Source organism: Lissotriton vulgaris, chromosome 4_1 (genome assembly GCF_964263255.1).
Source record: "Lissotriton vulgaris chromosome 4_1, aLisVul1.2, whole genome shotgun sequence".
Lineage (NCBI taxonomy): Eukaryota > Metazoa > Chordata > Amphibia > Caudata > Salamandridae > Lissotriton > Lissotriton vulgaris.
The window spans coordinates 1,867,717,081-1,867,729,927 of NC_141691.1; the positions used below are offsets into that span (position 1 = coordinate 1,867,717,081).

The 12,847-nt window shown below is 40.8% G+C and overlaps 1 protein-coding gene across 1 annotated transcript in view; it reads left to right on the plus strand.

The window, feature by feature from the left end:
* FAM91A1 (family with sequence similarity 91 member A1) overlaps positions 1-12,847 on the plus strand; it is a 261,796-nt gene that overhangs the window by 132,939 nt on the left and 116,010 nt on the right. Inside the window, exons 16-17 of the mRNA XM_086966190.1 lie at positions 3,156-3,304; positions 4,748-4,882. Coding sequence (XP_086822316.1) covers positions 3,156-3,304; positions 4,748-4,882 — 284 coding nt within the window. The remainder of the gene's footprint in view (positions 1-3,155; positions 3,305-4,747; positions 4,883-12,847) is intronic.

Genomic DNA, 12,847 nt, shown 5'->3' on the forward strand with positions numbered 1-12,847 from the left:
ACACTATTGCCAATCCATTAAAATCACATAGAAAAAAAAAATGGTGGAAACTTAGTCAATGCAATATAGTACTCCAAAAACAGTCAAATAAATATCAGTGAAGGTACTGGACACTGACCCATTATAATTTACTATTCCAACTCCAGTCTATTAAATATCAGAGAAGGTGCTGGACAGTGACCCTTTATAATTTACTATTCCAACTCCAGTCAGACAAATATTAGGGAAGATGCTGGACAGTAACCCATTATAATTTACTATTCCAACTCCAGTCAGAAATATATTAGGGAAGGTGCTGGACACTGACCCATTATAATTTACTATTCCAACTCCAGTCAGACAAATATTAGGGAAGGTGCTGGACAGTGACCATTTATAATTTACTATTCCAACTCCAGTCGGACAAATATCAGGGAAGGTGCTGGACAGTAACCCATTAAAATGTACTATTCCAACTCCAGGCAGAAATATATTAGGGAAGGTGCTGGACACTGACCCATTATAATTTACTATTCCAACTCCTGTCAATTCAATATCAGGGAAGGTGCTGGACAGTGACCCATTTTAATTTACTATTCCAACTCCAGATATACAAATATCAGGGAAAGTGCTGGACACTGACCCATTATAATTTACTATTCCAACTCCAGTCTATTAAATATCGGGGAAGGTGCTGGACACTGACCCATTATAATTTACTATTCCAGCTCCAGTCAGACAAATATCAGGGAAGGTGCTGGACAGTAATCCATTTGAAATTAGTATTTTTTAGAATTTTTTTTTTAAATTGATTATAAATGTTTTTTTCAAATATTTGGAAATAAATTTCAAATGTTTTGAAATATTAACACATTTTTTATGTTTTCATTAAATTTTATTATTTTAAAATTATTTCATTTTCAAATTTTCATTATCTATTTTAGTTTTTCCATATTTGTTTGTAAAATTTTTATTCAAAATTATTATTTTCTGTTATTCATTATATTATTTTATCATTTTCAATTTTCTAAATGTAAATTATTTTATTTTTCCAAATTATTTTTTTTAAATTTATATTTTTATTTATTAATATAATTATTATTTATACAAATTTTTTATATTTGTTCCAAATTATTTTAAAATTACTCCCCACCCTTATCCCCTAATAACCCAACATCCCGCTCCTAAACATTACATTTATTTTAATTTTTGTAAACATTTTCTTTATTTCATTTATTTATATTTTTTATAAATATATATATATTTTTTTGGGTATTTAAATTTGTTTTTTATACTATTTATTTTATTTATTTTATACTAATTTTAAATTACTCCCCCACCCTTATCCCCTAATAACCCAACATCCCGCTCCTAAAAATTAACTTTCTATTGTATTTTTTTTATAATTAAAAAAAATTTGTAATACATTTTTTTAAATTTCATGTTTTAATTTTAATTAAATTTTTTAGTATTCAAAATATTTTTTTATACTATTTATTTTATTATTTGCATACAAATTTTTAAATTACTCCCCACCCTTATCCCCTAATAACCCAACATCCCGTCCCTAAAAGATATATATTTCTAAGAAATTACACATTTCTTACATTAGAAATATTGACTAAATATAACTATTTTTTCATTTTATACACATATTAAATTTTTTTGGGAGGTTTTTATTATATTAACAATCGATATTTATATTATCGATATTTTTACCAAAACTAAAAAATAGATATTATGACTACTCGATATTTTTGATTCGATATTTTTGTTTTCGATATTTTATTACTGTTAATTTTAAAGATATTTTGTACCTCGATATTCTTTCTTTCAATATTTCCCTATACTCGATATTTTGTACTCGATATGCTGTCCTATCGATATTCTGTAATCGATAATATGACCAGTTACCCAATGCATGGTCATGCAAGCAAGTGTCCACTGAGAAGAGGCGCTGGTCTCTTGACCAAGATTTAGCCATCGCCTGGAGCATCAGGTACTTCAAGCCAGGGGGAGGCATCATACTGATAGAGGGGTGTCGAGCCCCCGAAGGCCCTCTAGGTTGGTGCACTCAATTGTGACCCACAGCGGTAGATCTGGGGTGGCATATAGGCAAGCTGCACCAAGTGCAGAGCCAAACGAAGTGCTTGACCGCGGGAAGGCCCTGCTCGCCGCACGACGGTTGGCTATGAGCCTGCTGCTAGCCACCTGGGCACAGAGACGACCCACAGATAAAAGACCTGATGTCTCTCTCCACTAATCATAAAAGTGAGGGAGGCATGAGATGGGGAGCATGCCTAGAATATTGGTGAATCACCGCAGGGTCCCCATCCTGCTCCATAACGTGATGCCGAGATGGGACCACTTATCGTAGTCCAATTTTGTGCGTGCCAGCAGTGGCTCAGATACATGTTAAACTTTTTTAAACCTATGTAGCTTGTCCAGTTCTGTAAACAGCAGTATGAGAAAAGTAAAATTGGTCCATTTGTTTGCCTGCGTGACGAAAAGGAGACTGCCTATTATAATCTTTTCATTCCTTGTTATTAATATTTCACGTCAAGCCATTGCAATTTCAACCCTTTCTGTCTCTCTAGTTCTGTCTTGTCTTACTTGTATATCATTAGAATTGAGGCAGTAACGATAACATGTAGTTATGTAGTACATTATCCCGCAAGGGGTCTTCTAATGCTGTGCTATATAGGTTTGGTAGCTAACTCATTTTATTGACCTGGGAGGATTAAAGGGGCCGACTGAACCCACCAGTGTTTGAACCTGTGACCATACGGGTGAACACAGATGCTTGCAATGGATGTATTAATCCCCATAGTCACTAGAACCAGCTTGTGAGCTGTTAAACTGTCATTGGATGAGTCGCTGGTGAAGCAGGGGGTCAATTTAATTTCAGTTCAGTGAAGTTTGTGGTACAATAGAAATTCAAACAGAACTCAGTTAGATGGGCCGGGATTGAGGATTATACAAACTCTGGAAAAGTGAACAAAGAAAGTACAGGAGTGGTTTGTGGTGGGATATGAATGTTGAAACTCCCTTTCCCGTTTAAGAGTGTGCTCTCTATTAACCTATTGTACTAATGTGGATCTTTGGGGAACGCAGTTTTTGAACAGGCTTTACCCTAGCAATAATTTAACAATGTCTGTGTTTCTGATGTAAAACAGGGTTACCACTTGATCTTTTACGATGTGAAAGTCTTCTGGGCCTGGATCCTGCAACCTGCAGCAGAGTTTTGAATAAGAATTATGCACTTCTTGTTTCCATGGCACCGCTTACTAATGAAATACGACCTATCAGCAGCTGTACACCGCAGGTAATCAAACTTGAGTTAATTGTAATACTACTTGAACAAAAAATTATTTTTAAATAGCTGTTTTGTAATCTGATTTTTCAATTTGTTGACAGAACGTGTTTTGCCATACTTTACAGCTTACAATCCACGTTACAAGGCACAGGGGGAGAACAGACCAGGGCTCTTTGACCCAGGCGCCACACATTTTGAGACCCCTTTCTCCTAGTACATAATGTTTTAACTCTTCCAACAGATGGCCTGGCGTGTTACTTCGTAGTGCATTCCTCCGATTAGAAACCAAGGAGAGGTCCGAAAAACATTATTCCACGTGACCCACAAAAGCTTCTGACATGCCTGTTTATTTACAAGTTAATTTCTTGCTTTTATTATATAAATGTAAGTCAAAAAGAAAATACTTCTCATGACTGAATACAGTTGCAGTCATAGTATGTGCCTGGAAAAAAGATAATCACTTGGCAAAGTGCTCGATCTAATAAATACACCATCACCCTATTCGGTTGCTAGCATATCGGTGGGAAGTCAACTCCTGCTTTGCTCCAGTAAAACTCCATGAGATAATCTGTCTGCCCAAATTTGTAAAGTTGGGATATTTCAAATTTAAGTTAGAGACAGCATAATAAGAGCATCTGATCTTGGCATAGATTCAGAACCATTTGGTTTTTTTTGCCGAGGCCTGTTCATATATTTTGTTTTAGTGTAGTTTTATGTTTTTATGTTGTGAACACTGGTATGTTTGTGTTAAACTCACATGGAAATTTGAAGTCTGAAGGGATTTATTAATAGAACGAAAAATCAGCACTCTGTGAATCACAGATATTTCATCGACAAGGGAAGGGGTCCACCGGAAACTGTTTGGATCAAACTCGACAAGCAAATGCAATGCACTCCTATATTGAATTGTACGCAGAGGTTTGCAATTAGGAACCTATTATAGATTCAAACTGATGGAGCTCACAGGTGACCTACGATTTAGGTCATGAGAAAGGAAGAATACGGCCTTCAGATTGCATCAATTATTTAAGCATCCGTTTGAGCAAGCTAAACACTTTTTTGTCTCGGGAGCCAAGATGTGAAAAAAGGGCCTTAAATGTCGGAGACGGCATTTATTAGCATGAGCCGAAAAATGTAATTAATTTTGCGAGTACTGACACTAGTATAACTCTTGAGTAGGGCGGTGTCAAATACTAAAAGAGGTTTCCTTTAAAATCACTTGCTCGTTTTTAAAAGTGATTTGTTTTTTAAGGGAACATAAGCAGCCTTATATTAATAGCACTTTTTAAATACTGTCTTAAAATCCAGGATATTAGGGTGATTTTCCTGAATATGATGTATGTTTATTTTTAAAATGACATGTTTAAATATTTCGGAGGACTGTACAAAGTAAACTTCTGTTTACATACATAGTCTATACATTTCTAATTTTCTTTTTTAATATTTCGGCAGCATATTGGACCTTCAATTCCAGAAGTTAGTTCGGTATGGTTTAAACTGTACATGTACAATGTGACTGGCCAGGGGCCTCCTTCCCTTTTGCTCTCCAAAGGATCGAGGCTTCGAAAACTACCAGATGTTTTTCAGGTATATTTAATTATTCTGTTGTATTGTCATTCTTTGGTTGTAATCATAGAATGATAGATTTTCATTGTTACTCACTCATTGGGACATATTTGTTTTGACCTCAGAAGGGAGAAAATGCTAAGTGGAGCTTCTGGGATTTCAATTTTGTGACCAACAGGACAAATATAGCTTCCTGAAGTAGATAGAATGGTGTATCCTGAAGCTGCTCCTCAACCTCCCCAAAAGTGCAATGATCCGAGCTATTAGGAGGGAGCTAGGTACTGTTGACTGGAGTGCCCTGGCAGATGCAAGAACCCTGCGCTTTCATTTTACGATTACAAGCGAGGCCCAGGCCAAAATGTTATCGACCCTAATCCTTTGGGAGGTGTTCTTAACTTTGTCTTGGAAGAGTAACCTTGTGTCGGTAATGAAGGTTGCCTGGGGTTCCTGATTTACTCCTTGAGGAAGGTAAAGCCACTTATTTCAGTCGAGTGAAATGCAGCCTTAGGAAATGTGCCATGGAAACCAGTCAAATGGAGGATCTGCTGTATCTTAAGAATAAGAGATCTGTCAATCCCTTCCTTACTCTTCAGGAGAGTGTGTATCAGTTTCCATATCTATACAGAATCCTGGATAAGTCCTTGAGAAATGAAAACTTGCATTTAAGAATTGTCATTGACCCCAGGTCGCAGATAGGAAACCGAAAACTGTGTAGTAACTAGTTCCGTGCATCTGCCTGCATTGTCTCAAGTACTCAGTGAGTCATCTCTTGTTAGATTGTATACTTTTCCTTGAGGAAAGGAGGAAGCTTTTCTGTCTCATTTTCATAAAGTATGCTATTTGAACACTCGATGAGGGCCTTACCATGATATGCGAGCTTAAGTTTCAGGATGTAGCTATTGTTACTGATCAAATCATGTGGAAGATTGTAACCTTTTATGCCAGGTCCTCTCCTGTAAGTTTATTTAGACCAAATATGCTAGGAGGCTGCTGGAAGGGGAGGCATGGTTGTGACAGTTGTCTTCCACATTGTACTTTATAATGTTGGTAGGTAAAATCATACGCATGCTCCGGCTACTGCTAACCTCCCTAAATGCCGTCACAAGGTATGTGAAAATGGGGCTGGGTCGTATGTTGCACTTTATATTGCCTTAGTTGGTGAAATGAGTTTCTGCCTGGGTAAATAATTTCTCTCCTTCCAAGAAAGTTTGGCTCTATACCTTGCACTGTACAATGCTTCCCTCGCTCAATTGAATTATACGTCTTGTGTTATTATGATATCTTAAATGTTTTGATTGCTATGAATTAATATTATGATCCATGATTGAGTATGGTTCTGCGCCTTGGACTTTACAATGTTCCTTCCTCAAATGAATCTTACGTCGTGGGTTCCTACAATGTCTCAAATGTTTTTAGAGTTGATGTTGTTATCTGTGATTGAGTTTTCTCTAACTTGAATAATTTTACATTTTATAGTTTTTGTCTTTTTATTGCAGGCTGTCGTCTAGTGTTGATGGGTTCATTAAATTAAGTGCTGTGTGGTTTTTATGATATTTGTAATTATGTATGTTAAATGAAGCCTATGCAATATTTCTATAAGAATGTATTTCTTAGAAAAAATACATTTTACTTCATCATCTGAGCCTCATAACTGGGCATCTGCTCTCACAACATGCTTGCTATGCTATGAAAGACCTTTCCGCCCTTTTGTAGAGTTGTATGTGACTCTTGGTATTTTCAGGTCAATATTACTTAATTCCCACTTTTCTCAATAAAAGAGACAAAGGTAGCCTTGGTTATTATTAATGTAGGCGATTAAACAGGCTTGATTTGCTGTAATTAACTTGTCGTCAGCATGATGTGACCAGAGTAGTTGCAGATACATCCAGTGACAGACTTGCTGCCAAGACTCTTCATTTACAGTAAATAAGGGACGTCATGAGAAAAAAAGACAATCCTCTCAATCTCTCCTGGGAGCCATTTTCGCACTGCTGCTGTTCTTTTCTAAATTTACCACTAAAAATGAGGTGATGTAGCGGCAACTCATCAAAAACCGTGTTGGATTTGGCCAACTTGGGCTTTATATAGATCTGCATATTTCAAGATAACGCATGTGGAACCAATTTTGGGTATGGACATAGCGTGAATGTGTTTACACAGAGTTATCGTTGATGCTTCGCCAAACAGAACATCAAAATGAACTTTAGCTAGTTAACCCTTGCTTATCATTGATGGTCTCAAAACAGCAGATTGGTGATTGCTTTGATACTATCATTGCACCTGCCTCTCTTCTCTTGTTCACCAGCGTATATTTCTTTCACTTCATTGATCTTATGTTCTGCAAAAGTACCTTTCTGATAATGGGTCCAATATTTGACCATTATACTACTCCTTTTGATTGCATTCACCAAGAGAACATCAAAGATGGACCCCACATTTATCATTCCATAATAAACTAATTTTCATAAATGTCTGAACTAAAAAATTGACGGTCAATTGACTTCTCGCTCACATATTGGGATAGTGTCATTGACCGACAGAAGTATTCAGTGATGCAATTGTAGTTGTGATCAGTGGCACAGTGCTAGGGCTAGGAGAGCTACATGTGTCAGTTGTAAACATCCTTTTTCAGGCTACATAGATACTACATTAAGGGGCACTCTACAGCAGCACCCACCATCATCTTGAATACTCCCTCTGTTTAAAATGCTATACTAATCTGTGTTTTGCATCACATAGGGTGTCAGTAAATGCTCAGGGTGGTCTGTTCTTATTCCCATATTTGTTAACAAATGATTGAGTTACTTCATCCTGCAGCTTAGCAAGAGGCTTTCTATGCATCCCTCTTAGTTTCTTCCTAGTGGAGCACCTTGTTTGATTTCCAGACTGCAAAGCATCCAGGCGGCAGCAGCGAAGCTGGCACTCTCCCGAGAGCGAAGATCCTCTACCACCCTCGCTCTGGCCGACCTTCACTGGTTACCCGTACATCAAAGGATCTGTTTTAAATCCCTCTGCATTGTCTTTAGGGCAGTACACGGGATGGGCCCCCGACCACTTCAAAAGAAATTCAAATGGTATACACCCACATGGTCCCTCCGATCCTCATCCTCCAATCTCATAAGCATACCCAGAATTAGGAAAGCCACTTATGGTGGTAGAGCCTTTCAGCATAGCCGCAGCTCATCTGTGGAATAAAATGCCTATCGACATCAGGAAAACAGACGAACTGATGGCTTTCCGGAAAAAAGTGAAAACATGGCTCTTCCCCAAAGCTTAATCTCACCTGAACCTTAATATTTTTCCTCCCCTCCTCTGATGCACAGTATTTCTCTGCAAATTGTACACAGCGCCAGGATGCCCATAGGGTTGCAGATGCGCTTTACAAATGCTATAAATAAATAAATAAATAAATACATAAATAAATTGTTCTCATAATCAGTCTATTTGATCACGGTCATTGCTGTTGACTTATGTGAGGGGCTTCAAGCGATTTCCAACCATAGCAATCACACAATTTACAAACAACAAAAAACCTATAAATGTAGTGTCTACCTTTTTTCATGGGTAGGGGCAACTGGTCACGAGGGGGCAGCTCAGGTTATTTGGGTTGCTTCTCTCCGATCATGTGTGGTTTCTTTCAAAACGTACTCACTTTGGAGCACTCCCAAACCATGTACAAGAAATCTACATCCATGTTCTTACATTGGTAGCAGTCTGGTGCAGCTGTGTGTGGTATCATAAATTTACCCTTCCCTACTCCTATCTTGTCTCCCTTTCCATGTCTCTTGCAATATTCCAATTAAGAAGCCTGTGGACATAAAATAGTGGATTATTGTTGGTCAAATGTAGAGACAATTGAAGACAAATAAAGCTTTCATCACTTTACTGAAGCATCCTGGTCCCTGCTTGTCACACTGCGTCATACATTCTACTAGAGTCCTAGAGTTAGGTATTTTTTATATAGAGGCAGTTAAATGGAGTGCATTTTAAACTCCTAGAAACCTTATATGCATATTCAAAACTAGTGTTCCAGTCGATGTTGTTCAAATCTGCATTTCTTTTGGCCCTCAAACAGTCTATAATAATGCCAGTCATATTGAGAAGGACTTTATAGAATCAGGACACAACTTTCCTGCCCTCTCCAGTTGTGAACTGCTTATCTACTACATCATGAGGTTCTGCGTCTTTGCCCCACTCTTTCTGGAAGGCCCAGAATTGTCCCAGTGGGATTCCATTGCTTTCTATGAGTTTGTACAAGGGCATCAAGTACCCTGAGTGACATAACTGACCCACGGTTTGTATTCCCACTTTTATACGGCTGTAAAGTACCGTTGTCCCTTAAGAAAACCTAGAAGTGGCAGAGATTTGGTGTCCGGTCCGCTGCAGGCATATCTTCAATACATCAATGTTTTCTTCTTTAGGCATGGGTATTCCCTGCGGACAACGACCTGTCCCAGGAACAATATGTACAGTGCTGTATCTTATACTTTGTTCTCAGCAATGTCAGTGCCCCTATTTTTGTCCCGTTCACCCATGGGTCTGAAAGTTGTCTAGACTCTTCCAAGGAAATGACAACATCTTCCAGCCCCTTTCTGTCATTGTGCAGACAAAACAGTAGGTCATTCACAGAGTGATATTCTGGGTATATCATCATCATCATCATCATCAACTTTCTTGTGATACCTGCAAGTGGTTCTGCTACTTAAGAGCATAGCATGGGGGATACTGGGCAGCCCTGTTGTGTGCGTCTGTCCACCTCGTAAGGGGGTAATTTCTGTGGTGCATCTGTATTCAATCCAAGAGTCTAGTATATAGGAGAGCGATCTAATGGACCATGACTCTCCACAACTCGAAGTGCCAAAACTGTCTGTTTATTAATATCTTCCTGAGAATCATGTGATCGATTTTAATATTAACATCCTATAGGATTTGTCCAAAATGTCTGTAGGGTTTTGAAAGAGAGCATATGGCCCCTGACTGTAGCTGGGGGTTGCCTAGCTCCAAAGTGGAGGAGTTTATCTTTGCTAATCTTGGCACCATTAGGTCATAAAAAGTAAAATAGAAGTTGACTGGTTGGGCGTCTAATCCAAAAGTCCTCCCAGGAGCCATGTAACCCAGTACCTTTTAAACCGTGTGTTATTTGCCAGTGAATTATGATGTTCTGTTGCTCCTTTGTCAGTCTGGTGAAAGCTGTTCTAGCCACATGGCGTTCGGTCTCTGCCAGCTTTACCATGTTTCCTTTCCTATATAATAACAAGTAGTATTCTAGGAACACTTAATTTATTTCCTGCTGTTCATGCACTACTTCCCCCTTTGAATTAGGAATCTGTGCTATGGGAGTTACCTTTAGCTCGGCCTGGGTCAAACAGAATAGAAGCTCTTCTGGTTTGTCCCCTACTGGGTGTTGCATTCTCAGTATAATTGAGGTATCTCTGCTTCTCTGTTTGTATATTTTTATTTGGTTTATAACAGTAGAAAAACAACATCTTGCACATAATTTCCTTCAGTTAGTATATGAAAGGACAAACAATACCACATCTGTAAAGAAAGGGAAATTTTAAAAAACCTTCCCCTTTGGGGTTACCCCTAAGTCAAATATGTTCTCATCTCCAATATACTCAATTTTGCACAGCTCATCCTTAACCGCATCGCTGCGGCGGCTTTTCCCGCTGTGCGCGGCATTTTCAAAAATCCCGCGTAACGTGACAAAGCCAGCTCGTCACCCGCGCAGCGCAGGTAACGCCCATGACGAGCTGGCTTTGTCATTAGCGTCGAAGGGGTTAATGCATCGTGTTTTATGAACCTTACCCATAATCAGCGAAGTATCATGTCTATTATATAAGCCAGATCACTATTTTGTTTAGACACAAGAGTATTTCTTTAGTAGAGCTGACTGATAGCGCGCCACTCTTTAACTATTGACCTCTGAGGCGGAAGCCGGAGGACTTTGATCGAATTTTAAAACTGTGTTAATTGTTTATTTAACTCACTGTCCACCTACCAGAGCACTTTGTGTTACTTTCGCCGAGCAGTCTCCCTGCTACACCCTGCTACAGCGGATCTTAACGCTGCGCCAGGGAAATATTCCTCAGCCGCCATCGCGGCTCGAACGCTGAGACACGCCCACACGTGAGGCCACGCCCACTTCCCTCTCTATAAATGTGCCTTCCACGCAAGCGCAGCGGACGAGCGCAGCGGGAGAGCCGTTTGCGCGCCTAAGGCAAGCCCGTCTGCGCCTGTCCGCGCTCGACCGGGCTCAGGGCCAGAACCCATGCCGGGGCCAGCTCCCACAAGGGTTAGTTACTCGCGTCGGGACCTCCTAAGTCTCAGACCCTCTAACGACAGCACGTGCAATTATGTTCATGACTTAGACTGACCTTTTACTAGCTGTACACTCTGTCACCCAGTCCAGCTACAACTCACCAATCCACCCGTCTCACACCCTGGCCTTAAATTAGCTGCACTGAATTGCAGGTCACTCCCTATGCATGCTCTGCTCATTAACCACCTAATGGTAGACCACGACCTTGACATTCTGTTCCTTACGGAAACGTGGCTTACTGACCACTCGGACGTGGTCTTAGCCCTACCCCCGGGCTTCCTTATCCAGTCCCAACCACGCCCCTCTGGCAGAGGAGGCGGACTAGCCATCCTCCACCGGGATCACTTCTCCTGTAGAACTAACGATGCCCACATCTTGGACTCTGAAAGCTGTCATTTTACCATCCAGCTAGCGCCGACAAGTTCGCTGTCAGGCCTCCTAGTATATCGTCCTCCTGGCCATTTTGGCCCTTTCGCTAGCGCTCTCCTAGAATCAATATCATCACTGGCCCATTCTACTTCCAACTTCTCTATACTAGAAGACCTCAACATCCATTTTGACGACCCCCTAGACACAGGGGCAGCCAATTTGATCCTAGACCTGGCGGCCTACGGCCTCCAACTGACCAACTCTGGAGCCACACACATCAAGGGTCATCTGCTAGACCCAGTGTTTACCAATATCCACACCCTTCAAGCCAAAACGTCCCTTCCCCTCCCGTGGACGGACCATTTTTTGGTCCCTCTCCTCTTGCCAGGGGCATTCAGGAAGCCCCACAAGCCCGCCACCTACACCAGGGACAGGGCATGGTCCAGACTCTCTGCAGAGGACTGGGCCAGAGCCCTGAACTCTACAACCCCTAGTCCACCGGAGGACCCGGTCACAGCGGACAGAAAGTTCAGGGAGTGGATCTCCACCTCCCTCGATTCTATCCTCCCCATAAAAACCCGTGAGGATAAAAACGGGAAAATAGGATCAGCCCCATGGTTCAGCCCTGAACTCAGAACTCTCCGCAAAGAATGCAAAAAAGCGGAGCGACTGTGGAGAAAGGACTGGCTCCATGCCAGCAAGGACGCCTACCGTAGGTCGGTGAGAACCTATAAATCCACCTTGAAACTCACGAAAGCCTCTTATTACGACGCCAGAATAAAAAATTCCACCAATTCGGCGAGAGAATCCTACCTCATCGCCAAAGAGCTTCTGATCTTCCAACATGTCCCCTCCGGACAGAAGTGATGAACTGGCAACCTACTTTGACTCCAAAATCTCCCGTATTCTAGCCTCCCTCCCACCTCCCAGCCTGTCTAACTACACGGACACTGATGCACCTATTAACCATACAGGAAACATCCCACACCCTCAGTTGACCGCATTTAGGGCAGTTTCTCTGGACGAAGTAGGAAAGACTCTGGCCAAGATGAAAAGCGTCTCCCCCCGTGACCCGCTCCTATCAGATTCCTGAAAACAGTGGCCCCTGCCATTGTGCCCACTATCACGGAGCTGATCAACATCTCGCTGTCCCAAGGCTCTGTCCCTCCGAGTTGGAAGAGTGCTGTAGTCAAAGCTCGTCTTAAGAAACCTCAACTGGACCCCACCGATCTGGCTAACTACAGGCCTATCTCGCTTCTCCCAAGCATTAGCAAAATGGCCGAGAAACTGGTCAA